This window comes from Nelumbo nucifera, chromosome 3, assembly GCF_055504915.1.
Source record: "Nelumbo nucifera cultivar China Antique chromosome 3, China Antique-T2T, whole genome shotgun sequence".
In the NCBI taxonomy this organism is placed as follows: domain Eukaryota; kingdom Viridiplantae; phylum Streptophyta; class Magnoliopsida; order Proteales; family Nelumbonaceae; genus Nelumbo; species Nelumbo nucifera.
This window is the reverse complement of record NC_142651.1, coordinates 74,936,216-74,961,304: the sequence shown is the minus strand read 5'-3', so window position 1 is coordinate 74,961,304 and position 25,089 is coordinate 74,936,216. Positions and strand designations below refer to the sequence as shown.

The 25,089-nt window shown below is 42.6% G+C and overlaps 1 protein-coding gene and 1 non-coding gene across 2 annotated transcripts; one reads left to right on the top strand and one right to left on the bottom strand.

Moving 5' to 3' along the window:
• The first annotated feature begins 620 nt into the window (after nt 1-620).
• LOC104588349 (uncharacterized) lies at nt 621-2,981 on the top strand. Its single transcript, XM_010246231.1, has 5 exons — nt 621-1,082; nt 1,170-1,903; nt 1,951-2,278; nt 2,382-2,611; nt 2,699-2,981. The coding sequence occupies exons 1-5, from the start codon at nt 621-623 to the stop codon at nt 2,979-2,981; spliced, it is 2,037 nt and encodes a 678-aa protein (XP_010244533.1).
• On the bottom strand, nt 783-889 carry LOC148801362 (small nucleolar RNA R71). Its single transcript, XR_016084890.1, has one exon. It is a non-coding gene; the product is annotated as a small nucleolar RNA R71 (small nucleolar RNA).
• Nucleotides 2,982-25,089: the final 22,108 nt, after the last annotated feature.

Here is a 25,089-nt window from a genome sequence, read left to right as displayed (position 1 = left end):
TTCTCATGAGTATAGGTTTTACTTTCGGGTGCCTACGACAGCACACCAAATTTTGGCACTGTTGTTGGATAGTTTTTCTAATCTATTTTTGTGCTTCTTGTGATCATTATTTTGTTTTTGAATTTTCGAAAAAAAAAATACTCTAGAGATCACTTTGATTGTTTGTGTTTTAGAGTAGAGTATTTTCTATTTTATTCATTTATTTATTTATTTAATCGTTCTAGATTTTTTTATTTATTTTTATTTGTTTTATGGTATGTTGTTCATGGTTTATTAGGGTTTCCTTAATTTATGCCTGTAACCCGATTCTCTAAGAAAGGTAATTTGCAGTTCGATCTGAAAATAGAAGGGACTTTACACAGGTTAAGGAGGGAAGCTTGGAGTCATTTTGAGGAGAACGATCCAGCCTTCGATTCTCTATCTATTAGCAGATCTGATTTGAGGGAAGAGGACATCATGGCCGAAAATCGAACCTTGAAAGAGCTTGCTGCACCTGATTTAAATCAGCAACCCTTATGCATAACTTTTCCTGCTTTAGATGCTGATGTTAATTTTGAATTAAAATCTGGATTGATACATCTCTTACCCATTTTTCATGGGTATGCACGAGCATGAAACCCATGGGGGTAACTGAAGAGCAAATCAAATTGAGAGCCTTATCGTTTTCTCTAAAAGATTCAGCTAAGGATTGTTTCTATTATCTACCTTCCGGGAGTGTTATCACATGGAACGAGATGAATAGGTTATTCCTAGAAAAGTACTTCCCAGCTTCAAGGGCAGACAATATCAGAAAAGAAATTTGTGGTATAAAGCAATACAACGGGGAGTCCCTACATGAATACTGGGAACGCTTTAAGAAGTTATGTGCAAGCTGTCCCCATCATCAAATTAGTGAGCAGCTACTGATCCAGTATTTCTATGAGGGTCTTCAACCCACTGATAAGAGCATGATTGATGCTGCTAGTGGAGGAGCTTTAGTGGATAAAACCCCCGAGGCCGTGAGAAATCTGATTGCAAACATGGCCGCCAATTCTCAACTGTTCGGCTATAGACTTGGCCCTCCATCAAAGCATGCTAATGAGGTAAATATCTCTTCCCTAGAATAACAAATTGCAAGTCTGACTTCTCTTGTTCATCAAATGGCTGTAGGTAAAATGCAAACGGTGAAGGCTTGTGGGATATGTTCAGTAGTAGGGCATCCAACTGATATGTGCCCAACTCTTCAAGAGGAGCCTGTTGAGCAAGTAAATGTAGTAGGTGGTTTTCCAGGACAACCGCAAAGGAAATATGATCCCTATTTGAGCACATATAATCCAGGATGGAGGGATCACCCCAATCTTAGCTATGGGAATCCACAGAACCACCCAAGTTTCCTGCAATATCATCTGACTTTCCAGCAATATCAGCCGCACCCCCCTAGACAACAGCCAACCCAAAATTCTGATTCAGGTATGTCTTTAGAGGATATTGTCAAATCTCTTGCCACTAAGACTTTGCAATTTCAGCATGAGACAAGGGCTAGTATCCAACGTTTGGACAATCAGATGGGCCAAATGGCGACGGCGATTAGTCGGTTAGAGGCGCAAAGTTCTGGGAAATTACCCTCTCAAATGGTTGTGAAGCCAAAAGAAAATGTAAGTGCAATCATTTTGAGAAGTGGTAAAGAGGTTGAGGCACCAGCAAGGGCAGCCCCCGCATTGTCAAACCAAGAAAAGGAGAAAGACATCACTCCCGATGGTGATGAAGTACCCAAGCGTAAGTTTCCTCCTCTTTCTGATTATAAATCAGTACTTCCTTTTCCTAATGCTTTAGCAGGTTCTAGGAAAAATGAGCAGTTCAAAGATTTTTATGAAACTTTCCGTAGATACGAGGCAAATATGCCCCTTTTTAATGCTCTTAACAAGTACCTCATTATGCTAAATTCCTGAAAGAATTATGTACACATAAAAGGAAACAGAAACTAAAAGGATGTGAAAAGGTGAGAGTAGGGGAGAATGTTTCTGCAATTATTCAAAGAAAACTCCCTACAAAGTGCAAGGATCCAAGTATGTTCACTATCCCCTGCATGATAGGTAACATTAGAATTGAGAAGGCCATGTTAGACTTAGGAGCTTCTATTAAGGCCATGATAGGTAACATTAGAATTGAGAAGGCCATGCCATATTCTATATATGCTTCTTTGAAACTTGGACCTTTGAATAAGACCGGTGTAGTGATTCAATTGGCTAATAGATCTAATGCCTATATTAAGGGTGTAGTTGAGGATGTTCTTGTGAAAGTAAATGATTTGGTTTTTCTTGTTGATTTTTATGTGCTTGATATGGATAATGGTGATCAAACCACTCCTATTTTGCTAGGAAGACCATTCTTAAAAACATCAGACTAAAATAGATGTTTATAGTGGCACACTCACCAAGGAATTTGATGGTCAGATTGTTAAGTTTAATATTTATGATGCCATGAATTATCCTACTGATGATAATCCTATTTGTTCTGTTGATGCGATTGATTCTTTGGCACAGGAAGTCTTCGAACTTAATGAAAATGATGGATTAGAAGTCTCCATTATTAAACATCTTGAGAAAGAGGAGCCAATGCTGAAAGCTGATTTGTAGGAAACTGTTGCAGCATTGGATGATTCTCCAGACTTACAACAGTCAGGTAATGCTCCTTATGTTATATTGTCGAATTTTGATAGGAGACCTTTACCCTTTGTTTTGCAGGCCCCCATTCCAGAATTGAAGCCTCTCCCTAATCACCTCAAGCACGTATTCCTTGGAGACAGAGAGACATTACAGGTGATCATGTCTAGTAGCCTTAGCGCACCACAAGAAGAGAAGCTTGTGCAGGTTCTTACGGAGCATAAGACGACTATCGGTTGGACGATTATGGATATCAAAGGAATCAACCCATCTACATGCATGCATCGCATCTTACTTGAAGAGCAAGAAAAACCTCTTGTCAACCACAAAGAAGGCTGAATCCACCCATGATGGATGGAAGGGGAAAGCACCGAAAGTTGTAACCACAAGAGTTAGAGGATCCAGTTTATGGTGATTAAAAATAGGGAAGTTTATTTTTTCTTTTTCTCTTCTTTTTTGTTTTTGCATTTATGGTTTAGTTGTTTCTTCCCTTTCTTTGCAATTTATCCTACATTGGGGACAATGTAAGTTTTAAGTGTGGGGGAGGGGATTTAGGTTAGAATTTAGGTTGCATTTTAAAATTTAATTTAGGTTGTGTTTTTCTGCATTTGTTCAAAAAAAAAAACTCAACTCTTTTGGAATCAATTGAAACAGTGTTCTGGGGCAACTCTTGTGAACTTAGTAAAGAAATATGATTAGGGAATACAGGATTCACCTAAAGCCATCCCCTTTTTAAGCTAGTCCTAAATCCAGGTTCAAGTAAATAGGGTAAATATTTTACCATTGCTACAATTGGTAGGACAAAGCATAAAATGCACCTACCAACCAAGCAATTCAATAGTAGGATGGAGCATAAAATGCACCTACTAGCTAGAAATTCAAACAGTGGAGTGGAGCATAAAATGCACCCACTGACTAAGTCCTAAAAGTGAGATGGAGCATAAAATGCACTCACTTCCACCAAAAAAAAATGTTTTACCTAGTTTACTACCTGGTTTGTAGTAGTAAAGAAATTGGATTGGTGGATGGTTGAGTCGTGTATAACTTGGTCGTGTTGATTTAATGGTTTGCAACAATTAACCTAGAATATTTATGGAAAAAGATGAAGGAAGATTGAGTTTAAAGTTTGGTAGAATAGTTTGCTTAGTTTGCTTAAGTTCTGTATTGCTTGAGGATGGGCAAGGTCTAAGAGTTGGGGGATTTGATGAGAACGAAAAATATCATATTTTTCTCCCTTAATAATTAGCCTTTTATGTTTATTTTATGCCCAAATACATTCATAATTCTTATATTTTGGTTTAAGGCACAAAAGAAGGCCTTAGGTGAGAAACAAGGCTAATCGGGTCATTTTACACAGTTTCGGCGCCGTGTGGTAGATTGAGCATAACTCTCTCATCCGGACTCCGATTGAGATGATTCAAGATGCATTGGAAAGATAAGGAAAAGTTCTACAACTTTCCTGTTTTGAGTAATAAGGGTTAAGAGGATCACTTATTTTCCCATTAACTGATATTAGGAAGATGTAGAAAAATAATTCCTATGATGAATATTCAAAGTCTGAATTGATTTATTTTTGCATCGATGAGTAGTAGTGAAATTTTGATGGTGGATGTTATCCTAGACCAAGATTTGCTCTTTTGGTTAATTACAACATTCTAAATTACCTTGCTTCCCATTTAAATTTTGTTCTCTTTAATCCCGATTTTCTTTCTTTCAAATCTAGTTTTCGTTACACACCCCCCTCCATCTTTGATTCACGTAGCACATAATTCAGGTTAGATACTCTCTGTGGGAACGATTCTTACTCGCACTACTACATTTTATTCTCACGAGTATAGGTTTTATTTTTGGGTGCCTACGACAGCACACCAAAGATCTCCATTCAGGAAGGCAGTTTTGATATCCATTTGCCAAATCTCATAGGCATAGTGTGCTACTACAACTGGCAATATTCATATGGATTTAAGCATGGCCACTGGCGGAAAGATTTACTCATAATCGATTCCCTCTTTCTAAGTGTACCCCTTCGCTACAAGATGAAATTTATAGGTCTTAATCTTCCCATCAAGACCCTTCTTCCTCTTGTGGATCCATTTGCAACCAATTGCTTTCATCTCAGGGGGTGTGTCTACGAGAGTCCAGACCTTGTTAGTTTTCATTGAGTCCATCTTGGTTTTCATGACATCTACTCACTTCAAGAATATATGTCCAACATAGCTTTCGTATAAGTCATGGGATCTTCCTCACTAATCATGGCTTCCATAAAGTAACTTTCTTGATCATAGTCGTATTATCTGGAACTTGTGGGATATCTCCCACTACTCCTGGGCTCTCCTCATCAAGAACAATTTCCTGAAGATGATTATCCAAGATGTAATCTTCTTCCAAGAAATAGGCATTTCAACTGTAAAACACCTTTTCCTCTCTTGGGTCAGAGAATAAGAAACCTGCAAAGCTTTTGGGGTAGCCTACAAATAGGCAACGACTGGTCTTGGATTCCAATTTATCAGAACTTGTTTTTTTAACATGTGCCAGACAACCCCAAATTTTCAAGAGTCTTACACTTGGCTTCTTACTAGTCCAAAGCTCATAGGGAGTCTTAGGAACGGATTTGGTTGGAACTCGGTTTAGCATGTATATCACAGTCTCCAATGCGTATCCCCAAAGGATATAGGTAGTTCTGAGTGGACGAGAAGTGAACAGACCATATCTAATAGAGTTTGATTTCTCCTCTCCGATACATCGTTTAATTGTGGTGTAGCAGAAGGAGCTAACTGTGATACAATCCTATTGTCCTTTAAGTAGTCCCTGAATTCGTTGGAGAGGTATTCGCCTCCTTGATCTGATTGGAGGGCCTTAATCTGTCTCTCCAACTGTTTCTCAACCTCTTGCTTGAACTCCTTGAAATTTTTAAAGGATTTAGACTTATGTTTCATTAGGTACATGTAACCATATTGAGAATAATCATCGATAAAGGTTATAAAATAAGCATGCTAGTTACGTGTCCTAACATTCATGGGACCACATATATCAGCATGTATCAGGTCAAGTGTGCCCATAGATCCTTTAGGCTTCCTCATAAATTGTTGTTTCAACATCTTACCCTAAAGGCAAGGTTCACAAGTTGGAAGATATTCTACTGTTAGAAAATCCAAAGGACCATCTTTTACCAACCTTGTGATACGATCTATATTAATGTGGCCAAGTCGGTAATGCTATAGGCACGTGGGATTAACTGTATCACGCATTCTTTTCTTGGGGATAATTTCTTATGTAATTTTGGTTATGTTTGTTTCCAGAGAAGGACGGAGGACATAGAGACTATTCTCAAGTTCTCTGTAAGTGAGAAATTTGTTATTCAGTTTAATAGTAATCGTATTATTAAACAAAAGAGAATAACCATCTTTCCACAATTTTGAAACAGAAATCAGATTTCTTCTCAAAGTAGGTACATAAAGACAATCTTTAAGCCTAACAATTCCTTCTCTAAAAATTAAATCTATAATTCCTATGGGTATAGCTACAACTGTTGCAAAAGTCCCAAGTAAAGCATCACTTCATTGTCACTCAGCCTTCTACTTATTTTGAACCCCTGCAATGTGTTACATGCATGAGTAGAAGCCCCGGAGTCAATACACCAGGATGCAAAAGTGACCAATATATTGGTCTCTATGACAAGAGATTTGAAATTACCTTCTTTCTTCTTGGTCTCCAGATATTGAGGACAATTGCTCTTTCAGTGTCCGGTCTGCTTGTAGAAGTGACATGCATCTGATGCCTTGTCCTTCTTTTGCTTTTTAGGCTTGACTGCTTTCCTCTGAGGTTACTTCTTAGCCTTCCTCTTTTTCTTGTCTGACTTGCCACCTTCAACAAGCATGGCTATCGGCTTATCCTTCTTTGTCAATTCTTTGGACCTCTATAACACATTGTTGAGTTCTTGAAGGCTAACGTTTAGCTTGTTCATGTTGTAATTCATTACAAACTAATTGAATGAGGGAGGCAGAGAGTTTAAGGCATCAGTTTTAGTGTCCTCATTTAGTTGAAAACCAAAAGCCTCCAGTTCATTGATATAGCCCATCATTTTTAAACAATGGCCATGGACCTGTTGGCTCTCAGTCATTTGTGTGGTCATCAATAGTTTGAGGACCTTTTAACAGGTAGGACAATTCTGCTCCTCATATATTATCTTTAGACTATCCATGATATCTTTGGACACTTCGATCTTATCAAATTGTCTCTATATCTGATTGTCTATAGATGCTTCGATATAACACCGAGCAAGAGAGTTCTTCTCCTCCCATTCCTGATACTCTTTCTTATGGGCCTCGGAAGCCCTATCACCCGGATGTTCCGGTGTAGGATTTTTGGTAACCTTGTCCAATTTCTCAGACTTTAGAACCAGCACAAGGTTATGAAACCAGTTAGCATAGTTGGGTCCATTTAGCTTGTTATCATCCAATAACTTGGCGAATTGTCCGTTTGCCATTTCTGATAAAAGGCAACACAAATTAGTCCATGATATAAAATTGATTCATGTTAACTACATAGAAAGGTCTTTTATCTATGTTCCATTTCCATTTATTCGTCTCTGAGATTTCCTTCCTATCTCAGTGATGGAGACACGGTTATGCATTTGGAAATGTGGGAAATCACATAGGTGCATGGAGCCAACTGTTTCAGCTACAAAACCCCACCACTTTTTATGAAGGATCATATCTACTTATCTAATGAGCTTTCCCTTTGGCCTCTACTAGACAAGGTTCATTACCATTTTAGGTTAAAAATTTCAGTCCAATAAGTGCTGACCCATCACATTGTGGACCCTAAGGTACCGTGATAGAGTCTTCCATTTTAGGATAGGCCCCTCCCACATCGGTCTATGACGCCCCTATCATCTTATGAAGCAATCCAACAAACTAGACCATCAAATGAATAGCCCAATTTTATGGTGCATCTCCTCATTGCCAATTCAACCCATCTTCATGCTAATGACAGAAGGCCTTTAGAGAATTCATCATATGAAATTCCCTATCACTTGCACTTATATTAACTGGAGGGAACTAATTGATATGTTCCTATATCTGATTTAGGTCAAACCAACGTGTCTCCCACTGACTTTCATAAAGTCAGATTCAAATGGGCCCAAAATGGGCTAGGGTTCCGTATGTTCCTCTTTAGGACACCGTGGCAATGATGTGCATTCATCCATGGTGTTCGAAGAAAGCCACTAACGATTAAACATGGGCCAAGTACTTATGGCCCATGTGCGAATCACATTCAGCACATCACAAGCAATCACATACACAAATTGATCCAATCAATCAAATAACTTGAAAAACCCTAATTAATCAAAGTTAACACATTATCATCCCATTAAGGCCCATGTATTATTAAATAATATCATCTAGGTATATGGGCTAAAGTGCAAAAAGTAGTTTGGCCCATATAGATGTTATGTTGAAAATGGGCTGATGTTGCTTTAACTTAGCAAAACAGGGTTTCTTAGGGGTGGGCCGAATTGCATCATGTGATGGGCCATCAAATTCTTGGTCCATAACCGAATTTGGGTCACCTAAAACGTGACCCATGGGGCTGAGAATAGACCCCACAAAACCATGGGTTTGGTCCAACCAGTTTTGACCGAACTAGGTCAATTCGGCCTAGGGTTTGGTGTCCAAAACATGTTGCAATTTTCAAGATTATGATCTGAAATTAATTATAGCTGAAATTGACATTCAAGAACAGCAAGAAAATACAAGAACTAGGGCTGCAAGTGTGATAGTCCGAATCTGATCCGGACAAACTACAAACCTGCAAGAAAAGGTTAATCGTAGATTGCAGATTTCATTTTTGTAAAATCTTCTTCTCCTCTGCGTGCTCCAGCAAATCTTCCAATGTAAAAAAGTAGAAAAACCTAAATTTCTATTAATTACATCAGATCGAATCCTATACATTTTGTCTAAAAAAAATTATTTAGATTGAAATTGAATAGAATGAAATTGCAGGGTGCACAAATCTTAGCGCCATAAAAGAATTCGATTTCCATCACAAACAGCCCAAAAATTCAAGAAATCATCATAGAACCATTCTAAAATTATTGCAGAATAATAAAGAATTAATTTCAGATCAAACACTCAAATCTGAGAACCGAATTCTCATAAAAATTGCCAATTTGCACAAATCGGGTAGAACAGTTTCTGTCGATTTGTGCTGCTTCAAATCTGATCTAAATTTGGTTCAAGACTTGAACCTTTGGCTCTGATACAACTGAAGGAAAGGGAGATCCATCATATGGATGGCCAAACCATGCAGGGTGGCTGGGCGAAATTTCAAAATTTTCCTTTCTCCCTTCCAGGAATCGAATTCCCAGTTTTAGAAAAACTGCATTTTTCAAGGATCGTTCTTGATCCAAACCGGACCAGATCTGAAACTAAAAGAAAGTGAGAGCAATATTTAATACAGAATCCACACATGTAGCTCCCAAAGTAGGTGTTCACACCAAAAGAGGGTACCAAAACCCTCCTCCACTGAAGATGGCGCAGCTTGAGATGAAGTAGCTTCAGCAATGCAGTCATTTAGCAATGATCAAGAAAGTGAGGGTGAGCACGAAATCTGATATGATTTTCTTGCTAAATCAGAGGTAGAAACTGATCTCTATCAGCCCAAAAACTGGAGATCGAATTAGGGTTTGGGCGGCAAGAACAGAGGAAGAGAACTGAGAGCAAAAAGGTAAGAACTGAAGTAGTTCGCCCCTTCCATTTATAAGCCTTAAAGATCAGCTTCTCCTAATCCAATTAGGAGCTTCCTAATCCAAATCTTTATTTGGATTTGGACTCCTTAAGTGGGTAATAGTTATCCTCTTATCCCATTGCTGATCTTAGCCCATATCCATACCCAAATTCGCCCAAGTCACATGACTGCTTAAGTTGTCATGTGACTTCTTAATTAATCCAATTAATAATGGGCCTTAGGCCCATTAAGCTAGCAGGCTCACTTCCCATTTTAATCACTGGCTAACTTGGCTCTCTATGTATGGCGTGGGACCCTAACATTGACCTCACAATAGCCATATGGGCTCAGCCTAGCCTCTGTTACAAGGTCTGGCAGATTTCACTGTTAAACATAGTGAACCCCTGAGTCCATCAGTATGGGCTCTTAATGGGCCCAAAATTTACACTAAATGGTGCTTGAGTCCAGCCATCTTATGAAGGCCTAAAGACTATTGTCTTAAGTGAAATTAGCCTATCAGGTATAGAAGCCCTAAATGGTATTACACTAAACCTTTCAGCCCATAATGATCAAACACTACTAGACAAGAGAGGACCTCTCCCTTGGCTACATGGTACAATGTTGCACTCTCTGCTCGGATGGATCATGGGAATTAAAACCTTTTGCAAACCTTTTTCATAAAACATAATATATATATATATATATATATATAACACGAGTCTCATAAGTGTTCAGTTTAAGGGTAATTACACTAGAACATACCAAGTATAACATGAATCAATTATGTACTTTTTTTCATTTACAATAAATGTTTAATGTACATCAATCTGACTAGAGCTAAGCGCATACATTGTCTAACAACACTATCCTATACCATCTATCAAAAGGAAGAAAAAATTAATATCTTCTTCTAGTTTTTAAAAACCCAAATATTCTTTAAAAGTAGGCAGCGGTTAATTGTTACAACACAACATGGCTCAGCTAGACAACTTGAAGTAGAGAACTACATATAAATGTAAAAAATCCTAGTTATGCAATGTGTTCAATAAACGATCATATTGAGAAGAAAATCAACCAAAATATTTCATTCATTATGTAAGATATGGGATATAGATGGTCGTTCTCTCTCCCTCCCTCCCTTTCTCTCCCCCTCTAATCTATTTATAGAAAGCTAAAATGTTGATGTTAAATCAATCATGCTCAAGTTGTAACATAAGACGAATTATAAATTCTTTTATTCAAAATATAATATTCTTCACTTTGCTTTTTGCTACTAATTTTAGTTGAATATTTATTCTAGTGAAGGAAGGGTTAGGATCCATCATATGGATGGCTGAACCATGCTAGATGGCTGGGCAAAATTTCAAAAAATTTTGGGTCCTTCCAGGAATCGTATTCCCTAAGTTTTGAAAAACTACATTTTTTTAGGATCGGTTTTGCACTAAACTGGACTAGATTTGAAACCAAACAAAGAGGGAGATGTAAACCTGATACAGATACCACAAATATAGATCCCAAGGTGGAAGTTCAGGCCTAAATCAGTCCTAAAACTAGCCTCCACTGAAGATGGCGTAGTGTACTCTTGAAGCCAGTTCAGCAACATAATTTTCAGCAAAACTGTAATCCAACTGTTTGGATCGAACTGGGGAGGTGAGTACGGAATTTCTCTAATTTTTTCTTACAAAAATCAGAGAGAAAACTGATTTCTATCAGTCCCAAAAGCTGTTGTCAAACTAGGGTTTCTTGGAAAACAAAAGAAGAGAGAGTAGAATTGAGAGAGGTGGTTTTGTTTAGTTCACCCTCTTCTTCTTTTATCTCCTAATGGAGCACTTCTCCTAATCAAATTAGGAGATTATCCAAATCTAATTTGGATCTAGACTCTATTAAGAGATAAGCCTTATCCTCTTAAGAGGATAGGTGCTCCATACCCATTTCAAAACCTAGATTCACCCCTTGTCACATGACAACTTAAGATGTAATGTAACATCTTAATTAATCATATTAATTATGGGCCTAAGGCCCACATTAGTTATATGTGAAGGGATGGGATATCCATCACATGGATGCCCAAGTCTTGCGGAATGGAAAGGGCAAATTTCAAAAATTTCTCCCATCTTTGCAGGGAATCGAATTCCCTATATTTAGAAAAACATGTTTTTCAAGGATTAATCTTGAATCAAGAGCCAAACCAGATTTGAACCAAAAGGAGTAAGAGGGAGGATGTACCTGATACAGAGAAGCAATATCTCCCAATGGAGGTGTTCACGCCCAAGGAAGGATCCAAAATCTGCTTCCACTGAAGATGGTGCAGTGCAAGATGGAGCAGAATCAACAATGTTCTTCTAAAAGAACTTGACCCTTCGCAAGAATCAACTGGACGGCTTGTGAGTACAACTCCAACCAATCTTTTCCCAAAAGATTGGAATCAAGATCAGATCTTGATTTCTCCCAAGAACTGGAGATCGAACTGAAGGTGATGGCGGTGGCAGGAAGGAGGCGGCAAAAGAGAATTCGCAGGGTGCAGAAATCTCTCTTCTTGTGATTTTCAGCTCTGAAGAGGATTGAACATCAACCAATAACTGTTGCCGCCCCTTTCTTCTTTCATAATCTTAAAGGGATCAGCTCCTAATCCCATTAGGAGTTGCTAATCCAAATCATATTTGGATGAGAAGTCCCTTTAAGTGACAAGGGATAACCCTTATCTTATTTGCAGATCAGATCAGCCATCTCCTAATGTAATTAGGAGGCTTCCAGATCTAAATCTTAGTTAGATCTTGGACTCTCTAAGTGGATAGGGTCTAGGCCCAATCCTATCAGCTGATCCATCTCAGAATTCGCCCCCTTTAATTGACTTATCAAATCAGTCCAGTTCGAAATGGGCTTAAGGCTCATTTAAGGTTATGTACTCACTTAGCCTTCCAAACTGCTGCCCAGTTGGGTTTCCTTGTATGGTGTGGGACCCAAACATTGATCTACACATCAGCCACATGGGTTCAGCCCAGCCTTTGTTACAAGGCCTGGCCGAATACACTATTATGGACAGTGCACCCCCTGAAACCCATCTTATGGGCTCTATGGGCCCAACACTTACCCTAAGTGGTCCTTGGGCCAAGCCACCTTGTAACACCCAGGGACTTGTGGGCAGATGCAAGATTAGCCCATCAGGTATAATCCTCAATGGTCTTACACTTAACCCCTCAGCACATAATAATCAAACACTACCTGACAAGGGAGGACCTCTCCCTCGACTGCAAGGAACAGTGTTGCACTCTCCGCTTACATGGATCCCGGGAATTAAAACCTTTTGCAAATCATTTCGAAACCATAACATATATATATATATTATATATCTTTATATAAATATATTTTGCAAAACAAAATCTCAACAATTGAAATTGGCTGCCGACAGTCTTGGTTTCTATCAGAGAGAGTGCATCCCTGATCATTACCTTTGTCCAACAAAGGGGCTGATCTTGTCACTATGATCACCCACTCAGATGAATTCTCAGACTGTCCCAACATACCCAGGTTTTGACCCCCACTAAGGATTTCACTGATTGGTACATACCTTGTAAGAATTCTTCATGAAACAATTAAGAGAAAATTGATAACAAGAAAACTTTCTTAGCCTTCCCCTAGCTACTCTTTATATAGGTATACACCCTTGTGACTCCTATTCCTAATCTGAAAACACTCCATAATAGAATCTTAATAAAACTCCTTAAAAATTAAAATCCTAATCTAAGAAACACATCAAAATAGAATCTTACTAAAATCCTTCAAAAGCAAAGTCCTAATTGAATATAAATTCGAAATAATGCTATCTTAGTAAAAACGAACTAAGATGGGAACTCTGAGATGGCTCCAACTTGGTAAAAACGTACTAAGATAAAATTCTTGTGATGATGCTATATCGATAAATATTTACTAAGATGGGCCGGTGGCGTTATTTCTACTTCTTATTGAAGGGATGAGAGATCCATCATATGGATGGCCGAATCCTGTAGGAAGGTTGGAAGAAATTTCAAACATTTCTCTCTCCCATCTGGGAATCGTATTCCCTATTTTAGAAAACTGCATTTTCAAGGATCGTTCTTGAATCCAAAACTGTACCAAATCTGAAACCAAAAGAGAGGAGAGGGATATACCTGATATGAAGTAGTAGTAACTCCCAATGAAGGTGTTCACGTCCAAGGAGAATACCAAAACCCACTTCCACCAAAAATGACACAGTGTATAATGAAGCAGGATCAGTAGGATGGCTCTTCAGCAAAAACCAGGATCCTTTAGCAAGAATCGAACAGGGGTTGGTGAGCACGACTTTAGATTGTTTCTTCAACTATGGAAAAATATCAAGAACCTTTGTTGATCAATTCCTCAATAAGAGATTGAATTGGGTAGGAATGGAAAGAATATGAGAGAATTCTACAAGTTGTTGTGTTGTATGACTGAGGAATTCGCCCCCTTATTTATAGCCTTCTCAGGATCAGCCTCCTAATCTAATTAGGAGAGGGTTCCTTATTCCAAATCTGATATTTGGTATGGACTCTTGAATGGATAAGACTTATCTTATCCTTCAGCTAATCGTAATCAGATTATAAATCCTATCTTGCCTCGATTTAATTAACTAACTTAAGCCCAGTTCGAATTGGGCTTTAGGCCCATTAAGCTTATGTGCTCACTTACCCCTTAACCTGCTGCCCAGTTGGCTCTCTTTGTAAGGAGTGGGACCCAAACATTGATCAACACATCAGCCACATGGGTTCAACCCAGCATTTGTTACAAGGCCTGGCCGAATTCACTATAGGAGACAATGAACCTTGAGTCCATCACTATGGGCTCTTAATGGGCCCAACATTTACACTGTGGGCAGATGCAAGATTAGCCCATTAGGTATTACCCTCAATGGTCTTACACTTAACCACTCAACCCATAATGATCAAACACTGCCCGACAAGAGAAGACCTCTCCCTCGGCTGCAAGGAACAGTGCTGCACTCTCTACTCACATGGATCCCGGGAATTAAAACCTTTTGCAAACATTTTGAAACCATAATATATATAAGTATATCTCAATATAAATATATTTTGCAAAAAACAAATTTCAATGGTTGAAATCAACTGCCAGTAGTTTAGGTATCCATTAGAGAGAATGCATTCCCCGACCATTCACTTTGTCCAACAAAGGGGCTGATCCTATCACTATGATCACCAACTCAGATGAATTCTCGAACTATTCCAACATGCCCAGGTTTTGACCCCTTCTAAGGATCTCACTGATTGGCATATCAAAGATAGCCCAATCTGACACCTAGTGCAGTAACATAATCGAGTCTAGGGGTAAGGTATAACATTCCAGTTTTGCCCATCTATCTCCAAGGTCTAGGGCAATACTGGAATTTTGGTCCAGTTCAGGGTTTCAAGAAAACCCATACTACATGTACCTCAGGTGTCACCCTGGCAGCTAAGACAATCCACCCCAACCAACTTTGCGGTACATCACTATCAGCCTTGGTAGGATAAATCTCCCCAGATTTATCCAATGGCTGTGAAGATTCCAAATTAACATGAGTCTCATAAGTGTCCATTTTAAGGGTATTACACAGAAACACACCACAATGACATGAATCAATTATGTACTTTTATTCATTTATAATAAATGTCAAAAGATACATCAGTCTGATTGGAGCTAAGGGCATAACCGTCTAACAGCTCCCACTTGCACTTAGGTCCAATCGGGTACAAGGTAGTGTCCCATACAATCCACGTCTTTCTCAAATACTTTTTTGTGTAAGTGGCTTAGTCAATGGGTTTGCTACATTCTCCGCTAATGCTACTTTCTGAATCAGGACGTCCCCTCTACCAACTATCTCCCATAATACATGATACTTCCTCTCGATGTGCTTTGACTTCAAGTGGGTTCGTGGCTCTTTACCATGAGTTATACCTCCATTGTTGTCACACAACAGTGGAATGGGTGATATACTGGACGGAACTACTCCTAATTCTTGAATGAACTTCTTCATCCAGATGTCTTCTTTAGTAGCTCACTTGCGACAATGTATTTGACTTCAGTCCTAGAATCTGTAGTGGAACCATGTTTGCTGCTTTTCCAGCTAATTGCACAAGCCCCCATCGTAAAGATGTACCCAGATGTAGATTTTCTATCATCTGGATCTGACTGGAAATCGACATTGTTGTGTGATTTATGCACAGTTAATTCAGGCAAGTGTACCTTAGTTAAATGTGTGTATAATGATGAGAAAAGTGTCAATCCCACAAAGACTAGATCACAGTATCAAATCAATTTTAAACTAACCTAAGTTGAACTCGTGAATCAATTGAATGAATACAAACTAAAAGAATTAATGAAAATCCAAGAACTTACCAAAAATTGAATTGATGGATGAATGCAGCTAGAGTTTAGATTTCATTAGAACAAGGTTTATAATTACCTATTTAATCCAACTCAAGACCGAAATTACCCTAAGGTATATTAAAGTTATTTGCATGTGATGGTGGATTTCCCTAAATTAATTAATAAGCTTTCTCAAGTCCTATTAATCCTTTATTAATCCAATTCTACCATAAAATTTCTATGTGGTTGTCAAAAGGAAAAATAAGTATTAAGTTCTTTGGAAACCTCTAATCGTAGAAGGGGATTTGACTCACTAAGCTTCCATGATTCCTACACATGAGCTAATCATCTTTCAAAATCATAGTTAATGGAGGGTGATTTAACCCGACCTCCTGACTAGGTGACACGTGGACATGACTCAACGTAAGTGACAGCTCTGCATGACAGCCTGGCTACAACTCGGCTTAATGAGCTCACTAAAACCCAGGCTAACAGCTCACCACCAAGAAGCTCGCTACAAGGCAGCTCACCACCGGGCAGCTCGCTACAAGACAGCTCGCCACTAGGCAACTTGCTACAAAGTAGTTCGCTATTGAGTGATCCGAGGTTTTTGGGAAGCTTCATATCTGACAAGACAGCGCCCATTAGACTGCTCCCACGTCCCTTGTCTAACGGCGCAGCACCTGCCAATCCATAGGATTGTGCCCACGTCTCTCAACAGGCGGCATCGTGTCTGCCAGCTTCAAAAACGTCTCTCAACTAACAAGGCCGTACCCTTTGACGGTTACCTACGCACACCTACTCAGCCCTAGCAAATAACGGCTATGGCAGAGAATTAAAGGCGGTTACACTTGATTTGACAACGCATTAATATACAGACTTCAATATCCATGGCTTCCTCTAGCAACGCCAGACGCAACTCAGGCGCGAACACTTCCCCTGAACCCCAACTCCCTACAGTGTGCATTGGATAATTCACCCTTCCTCTCTCTGCGGATGGGGTCCCAACGCTTAATGTGCCTTAGATCGTGGCACCGGTGAGGGCTCCGCTCCCCTCCATAGTAGGCACCTCTTTCACTAAGCCTTCTCTTCCCCCACTAGCTAGACCAAACCTGCTCGAAGATCTGATGCATCGCATGCGAGCCATACAAGCTCAAGTGCAGCAAGTCCAACAACTTCAGCTGTACCAGCAGCAAGCTCTACACCATGTATACCAGTAGCAGTATCAACAGCAGTTCCCCCTGTTGCCTCTGAACCAGCCACCGATTCCACCATAGCACCTGGCCCCACAGCAGACTAAGCCTCACCGCCGGAATGAACACCCCTCTCATCGAGGAGAGACCTCCCAGGAGCCAAGTCTCATCCCGCAGCAGGAGGGAGAATCCAGTCACACCCAGCTCTCCGCGTGCATTCAGGTCGGGAAACTCTTTGCCTCCCAGATCCGCATCACCTCAGCTTTTCGAGTTTGTGGCCCCTCTCCTTGAGAACCGATTCGAAGTCCTGGCCGCAGACTCTAGTCAAGGACCGATCCACAGTCGTCATCAGTAGTCCGAGCCGCTCCCTACAAGAACCATTCCTAACAACACAAAAGCGAGCAACACCAATGCAAAGCTTGTGAAGAAGTAGAGGAGACATCGCCGAGCTCGTCGAACTGCGACACATCACCTGCTTGAACTCAAAGAGAAAGAAGAGGTAAGCTCGGATGAAGTGAAATCCGCTCCGCTCCTCTCTGTACCATCCCCTCTGTCTCCTGAACTCTTGGTCATCCCAATGCCCAAGGACTTCAAACTACCTCCCCTGGACCAGTATGATGGATCGTTTGACCCGAATGATAACGTGGATGCCTTCCAGTCGCAGATGCACTTGGCAAGGACAAGCGAGTCCTGCATGTGCATGGCCTTCTCTACCACTTTCAAAGGAGTAGCCCGCACGTGGTACAGGAATCTCGTGCCTGGGATAATAAAAAGTTGGGTGCAATTCATGCAGGTCTTCACCTCCCACTTCGTCACTAGAAAAAGATGCCCGAGAACCCAAGAAAGTCTCCTCGGCATAGTCCAGAGGGAAGGGGAGTCTATCCGCAGCTACATCAAGCAGTTTAATGACGCTTGTCTACAGATACTCGACTTGGACCCCGTAGTGTGCCTCACAGCAGCTAAGAGAGGCATAACACACAAGGAGTTTAAGTGGCATGTAGTTGTCAACCGACCTAAGACTGTAACCGAGTTCCTCAAGATCGCGGACTAGTTCATAGGAACGGAGGAGGAGATTAACCAGAAGAATGAAAGTTTGCCTAAAAAGAGGAAAAGAGAAGTTGAGTCCTCGATTCATGGGGACAGCAAGAAGAAGAAAGACCCACTCGGGGAGGAAGACTAGGTCAGCCCTTCCGAGCTCCTCCAACAGAAAGAACTGATTACACACCTTTGAATTCAAAGCGGGCCGAGATTCTCATGGCGATCAAGGATGCCCTGTACGTGAAGTGGCCACCTCGGTTGAGAGGGGACTTGAGGCGGGCCGAGATTCTCATGGCGATCAAGGATGCCCCGTACGTGAAGTGGCCACCTCGGCTGAGAGGGGACTTGAGTGTTAGAAATAAAAATTCGTATTGTAATTTTCATAAAGATCACGGTTATAGTACTGAAAGTTGTAAGAACCTCCGCGACGAGATAGAAGAGCTCATCCATCGCGGATATTTAAGAAATTTTGTATAGAATGATAATAAAGCAGGTCGGCAAGGCGAGCAAGGCAAGGATGCCCCCAACTCTAGCAACAGGAAAGGCGAGTAGCCGTAGAGGCCACCTCCCGAAGAGAGGCCAGTTCGGGGGACCACACATATGATCACCGAAGGATTGATTGTTGCGGGCTGCACTTCGGCCGCAGCTCGGACCTCAGCTCGTGAGATCGGAAGGGAAGAGCATAACCCCCCGAAGCGGCCAAAGACAGAGGAACCAATCTTCTTCATCGAGGACAACACGCATGGAGTCCACTACCCTCACGATGACACGCTTGTCGTGAAGATAAGGATCAATGATTTTGAGGTGAGCCGTGTCCTCGTTGATCTAGAAGCTCGGTAGACATCCTCTTCAAAGCCACGTTCGACAAGCTTCAGCTCCAAGAGAGTGACCTTAAGCCCGCAAGTACTCCCTTGGTGGGCTTCAGCAGAGAGGAAGTCAGGCCCTTGGGGAGAAACGCTGTACCTGTGGAGGTCGGCACCTGGCCTAGCATAATGAGACTCATCCCTTGACTTTTTGGTGGTCGCAACTCCCTCTCCGTACAATGCCATAATAGGTCGTTCCATAACCCATGCTCTACGTGCGGTGGTCTCCACCTATTATTTGGCAATGAAGTTCTCCATGGACTTCGGAGTTGGAGTAGCACGAGGCGATCAACTCGAGTCTCGCAAGTGCTACGTCGCCGCTCTCAAAGGAAAAGCCAAGGTGGCAGATGACCATGAGTTGGAGCGACCTGCGGAGCATTGCGAAGAGCGAGCTGCATGTATGGAAGAGACTGTTTCCATGCCAACTTCGATAGAGGACCCAGCTCGGACACTTCAGATCGGCGCTTCAGTCGAGGAGCCTCTGCGATCTCAACTGTTAGGCCCATTAGATAGAAGAAACGCAACCTATCCCCGGAGCGTTGGAGAGCAGTTGACGAGGATGTCAGGAAGCTCCTTCCAGCCGATTTTATCAGGGAAGTCCATTACCCGAGCTGGGTGGCCAACCCTGTTCTGGTAAAAAAGGCTAACGGTAAATGGCACATGTGTGTTGACTATACCGACCTAAATCGGGCTTGCCCGAAGGACTACTCTTTCCACTCCCCATGATCGACCATTTGGTGGGCACGACCTCAAGGCATGAGTTACTGAGCTTCTTGGATGCCTAATTGGGCTTCAACCAGATCAAAATGGACCTTGCCGATGAAGAAAAACTGGCCTTTATAACTGAGCTCGGCTTGTACTACTACAAGGTCATGCCCTTCGGACTGAAAAACGTCAGGGCAACATTCCAAAAACTTGTAAACAAATTGTTTAAGCCATTGATCGGCAAGAAAGTGGAATGCTATGTAGACAACATGGTCATCAAAACTCAGTTTTCAAGTGATTCAATAAAGGACTTACATTCTGTCTTTGAAATCTTGCATAAATTTAACATGAAATTAAACCCAAACAAGTGCGTTTTCGGTGTCACCTCGGGTAAATTCCTAGGTTACATCGTCAACCAACGTGGCATTGAGGCTAACCCTAAAAAAATCAGGGAAATCTTAGATATGAGACCACCCCGGAAATTGAAGGAGGTTCAGAGGTTGAACGGCCGCATAGCCACTCTCAGCCGCTTCATGTCTAGATCGGCAGATCGTTGCCTGCCTTTCTTCAAGGCAATTGAAATCAAAGGCTTTGAATTGACCGAAGACTGCCAGCTCGCTTTCGACGAGCTCAAAAAGTACCTCGCCTACATCCCAACCTTGACCCGACCCAAGGTCGGAGATACTTTGGAGCTATACATCTCTGCGAGTGACGAGGTAGTCAGCTCGGTACTAATAAAAGAGCTGCTCTAGTTGTTGCAGCTCAGAAGCTTCATCTGTACTTCCAAGCTCATACTATCGTTGTTCTCACTAATAAGCCTCTAAGGCAAGTCTTACTCAAGCCTGAGGTGTCTAGTAGGTTGACGAAGTGGGCCATCGAGCTCAGTGAGTACGACATCCAGTACAAGCCGCAAACTGCTATAAAGGCTTAAGCCTTTGCTGACTTTGTCGCAGAATGTAGTTTCAGCACCGAAGTCCCCAGGGCGGACGAGCCTGAGCACCGTGAGGGAACAACAAGCGCGGCATCTCTCCTAGTTAGATTAAACCCGAGCTGGGATGAGGAGCCCTGGATCCTTCATGTGGATGACTCAACAAATCGACAGGGTAGCGGAGATGGAATCATTCTGTACGGGCCAAGCAGTGCGAAAGGAGTATGTACTACGCTTTGAGTTCGCTGCGTCCAACAATGAAGCGGAGTATGAGGCATTAATAGTCGGGTTGGCTCTAGCAACTGATTTCTTGATTTCTTTCCTTCAAAGATCCAATCTTTTCAGAGAATGGCGGTGGCTGGAGGAGAATTCCTGAGATGAAGATGGCAAATATTGCTTCTCTTCTCTCTAGAGAGTTATGAGATCCTATCTCAATTCGCTGCAAGTTTTCTTACACCAAAATCCCTAGGTTCGAATTTTGTTGATGTTTTCTCTTAGGGTTTCTCCTCTTTTCTTCTTGATTAAGAAATCTCCTAATTAGGAGTTATCCCAATCCAAATCAGTATCTGGATAGGGGATGATCTTAATCCTATCTGTAGATTAGGTTAACTTACTCCTGATCTCATCAAGAGGTTACCAGATTCAAGTCTGATTTGAATTTGGTCTCCCAGAGTGGATTAGGTTAAAGGCCCAATCCTTTTGCTAACTTTAATCCCAGATCCGCCCCATAAGTGGGTGATCATATCAGCCCAGTTCGAAATGGGCTTTTGGCCCATTAAGTGTTCAGTGCTTAACTAGTTTCCAATCTACTGCCCAGTTGGGCTTCTTTGTATGGCGTGGGACCCAAGCATTGATCTACACACCAGCCACATGGGTTCGGCCCAGCCTTCATTACAAGGCCTAGCCGAATTCACTGAGAAGCCCAGTGAACCCCTGAGCCCATCACATGGACCCTATGGGCCCAACACTTACATTAAGTTGTCCTTGGGCCAAGCCATCATATAAAAACCCAGGGACTGTGGGTAGGTGCAAGATTAGCCCATCAGGTATTATCCTAAATGGCCTTACACTTAACCTCTCAGCCCATAATGATCAAGCACTGCCCGACAAGAGAGGACCTCTCCCTCGGTTGCAAGGGACAATGTTGCACTCTCCACACACATGGATCTCAGGAATTAAAACCATTTGCAAACGTTTTGAAACCGTACAAATATATATATATATATATATATATATATATAAATTTTGCAAAACAAAATTCCAACGATTGAAATCAACTGCCGACAGTTTGGTTTCCATCAGAGAGAGTGCATTTCCGATCATTACCTTTGTCTGACAAAGGGGCTGATTCTGTCACTATCATCACCCACTCAGATGAATTCTCAGACTGCCTCAACATACCTAGGTTTTGACCCCCGCTAAGGATCTCACTGATTGGCATATCAAAGACAGCCCAATCCGACACCTAGTGAAGCATCATAATCGAGTCTAGGGGCCAGGTGTAACTTTCCAGTTTTGCCCATCTGTCTCCAAGGTCCAGGGCAATACCGAAAATCTGGTCCGGTTCAAGGATTCGAGTAATCCCGTACTGCATATGCCTTGGGTCTTACCCTGGTGGCCGAGACAGGCCATCCCAACACTTGGCGGCACACCAATATCAGCCTTGGCAAGATAAATCTCCCCAGACTTATCCAATGGCTGTGAACATTTAAAACTAACACGAGTCTCAATAAGTGTCCAGTTTTAGGGTCTTACACAGAATTATACCAAACAACATGAATCAAGCATGCACTTTATTTATTTACACAAAATATCAAAAGTATATCCAATCAGATTGAAGCTAAGGGCATACAAAACTGTCCAACAACTATAACACTAGGGTCAAAAAGCGGAACCTCCGCGTCGGAGACATGGTCCTTCGTAAAGGCATGGTACCTGAGCCCGGTGTTGGTAAGCTCGGCCCAAATTGGGAATGACCCTACCAAGTAAAGTGGGTGCTCGGGGAAGGAACATATGAGCTCGAAACCCTAGAAGGGAAGTAGATACCTCAGGTGTGGAATATTGTCAACTTATGGAAATATTACCTATAAATGTCGATCTAAGGACCACGGCGCCCAGTCGCCTCTTTGTCATGGGTAAACTCTAGGAGAGTGGACTATAAGTCGCTCCCCCAACATAAGGGCCAAAAAGCAGAGCTAAGGACCTCGGCACCCAGTCGCCTCTTCAATATGGGCGAACTCCAGGAGAATGGAATATAAGTCGCTCCCCAGCTTAAGGGCCAAAAAGCCGAGCTAAGGACCTCGGCACCCGGTCACCTCTTCCGTATGGGCGAACTTCAGGAGAATGGACTATAAGTCACTCCCCCCAGCCTAAGGGCTAAGACGCTGAGCTAACGAAAGACCTTGGTGCTCTAAGTAGTTCATGTAATTCGAAACTATTCTTCAGTTACCCTTGCTTGTTACCATCTCGGCAGCTCGGCAGCTCGGGTAACCTATCTACATGACATGGATCCAAAAACAAACCATTCTAAGCAAAAACAAACATTTCATAACAAAGGTTTTAATATAAAAAAAACAGGCCTAACGGCCTGAGAGAGTACTTCAAGATAGAAAAGAAGAAGAGAAAACCGGGCTCAGCCACCCGGGAACATGCATTCCAAAGTCCAGAAGAAAGAAAAAGAACAACTCTAGCCTCAAGGGTCCACCGCCTCCACATCCTCGTCAGTCTCCTCCAGGGAGTCAGGCTCCTCCTCCTCTACTGCATCCGCCGTCTTCGGTGCAAGGTCCTTCATTGTAATGCTGTCAAGACTTAGACCGGAGAACTTTTTCCAGACCAGGTATCGGCAAAGCTTGAACCCCGAGCGGTAGGACTTCGTGCCATAGTTGACTTGGAGGTCCTGGAACTCCGGGGACTCTTTGAAGTGGTCCACCGCCTTGACCCGCTCTTCCTCCACAGCAGCATCGAAGGTTCGAGTCCATTCATGGAGCATGGCCTCCAAACTTTGAACCTGCTGACGAAGCTGCTCCCTTTCCTCGACCACCCTTGAGGACTCCTCCCTATAACGGGCACTCTCCTTGGTCAACCAGGAGATCCGAGCTTCCTGGTCCTAGACAAGCAGCCCCTGGGCCTCGCTTCCCTTCTGAGCCTGGAGGACCTCACCCCGGGCCCGGTCGAGCTCGCATTGGAGCCTCCACACCTCCTTCCTCTGGTAGTGGGCATCCTGGGAGTGAATGGCCGTCTGATAGGCCATGGCGTGGAGGGCGGAGTTCACTTGCCAATAGAAAACCAGGGTAAGTAAAAAAAAAAAAAAAAAAAAAAAAAAAAAAACACAACACAAAGAGAAGGGGAAAAAGCAGGCACTTACCACCCTACAGTGGGACAAGGCCAGCCCCAAGAGCCGCCTAGGGTGAATCCTAGACCATGTCGCGATCTCCTCGTGGTAGATCGACTCCCGGCTCTTCCGCGAGTCCAGCAGGAAGTTGGTGATGCTCTCATCCTGCCCCTCAGTAGGGAATGCTGGAAAGGTGGAGGGGTCGGACAGCGTGGCCTGAGGGTACTGCCCCGGAGGTGGGACCTCTTCTTCTTTGCTGCCTTCTGCAGCTACTCCCTCGTATGACGTGGATGGGACCTCCGGCGGTAGAACAAAAGACGGGTCCGCGGCCTCGAACTCGACGACCCTAGAAGTAGACACCCGGTCCAGGCGGGACCTCTTTGTTCTGCGCTTCTGGGAGCTCGACAAGAGACAATGCGCATCCATAGCTAATATTTTGGCTACAAGAAATAAAAGGCGTTAGCCCAGCAAAAAAAAAAAAGAAAGGGGGAGAAAGACCTAAAGGTGACCTACCGGGGCTCAGGCCGGCTTGCACGAGCTTGTCCTCAGCCAAATAATCCGAACAGAGGAAGCCGACCTCTGCCCAGGACTGCAGCGTTTCCCGAACCTTCGGGTCCAAGCTAATGCCTAAATCTTGAATGGCAGCCCTCTAGTGGTTCGGAAAGGGCCACCTCTCGGGCTTGCAATCTATAAAATAACCTCGCTTCTAGGCCGGAATTCTGTTAGGCAACTCATGGAGGAGCTCCGGGGGAGGCATTCTTGATCAACAGAATGGAAGCAAAAGTATCGAGGGATAGAGGGAGACAGTACTCAAAAAACAAAGAGATAGTCCCCACCAAGTTCCAAACGGAGTTCGGGTGCAATTGGTCTATGGTGACGTTGAAGTGGGTAAGGACCTCCACTATTAAAGAATGCAGAGGGAGTCGAAGACCAGCCACGAGCTGCTCCTCAAAGATCACGATCTCATCATGATCGTGCTCCCAGGGATAGTTGCTGGTTGGGAGGCTATAAGTGAGCTCCTTGGGGAGATCGTACTGGAAGACCAGGGCCCAAAGTCTCTCCATTGACATGGAGGAAGGGCCGAAGCTATCTGGCTCCCGACTCCAAGAAGTGGAAGCCGAGTTACCGGAGGCTTCCAGAACCTCTAGAGCCTGCCCCTCAGGGAATCTCCAAGCTCCCCCCGAGCTCGAGGGGGCCTCATCCTGATTACCATCCCGGGAAAAGACACCATCATACGGATACCCAGACATTGTTTGGCAAGGCAGAGGACTCACCGGAAAGAGTAAACTGAAAGAAGCGACGA

Coding starts and splice junctions, on each gene's coding strand:
- LOC104588349 (XM_010246231.1), top strand. CDS start 621: ATGGGGGTAACTGAAGAGCAAATCAAATTGAGAGCCTTATCGTTTTCT. Junction 1,083..1,169: donor CATCAAAGCATGCTAATGAG/GTAAATATCTCT, acceptor CAAACGGTGAAG/GCTTGTGGGATATGTTCAGT. Junction 2,279..2,381: donor TTGAGGATGTTCTTGTGAAA/GTAAATGATTTG, acceptor TAAAAACATCAG/ACTAAAATAGATGTTTATAG.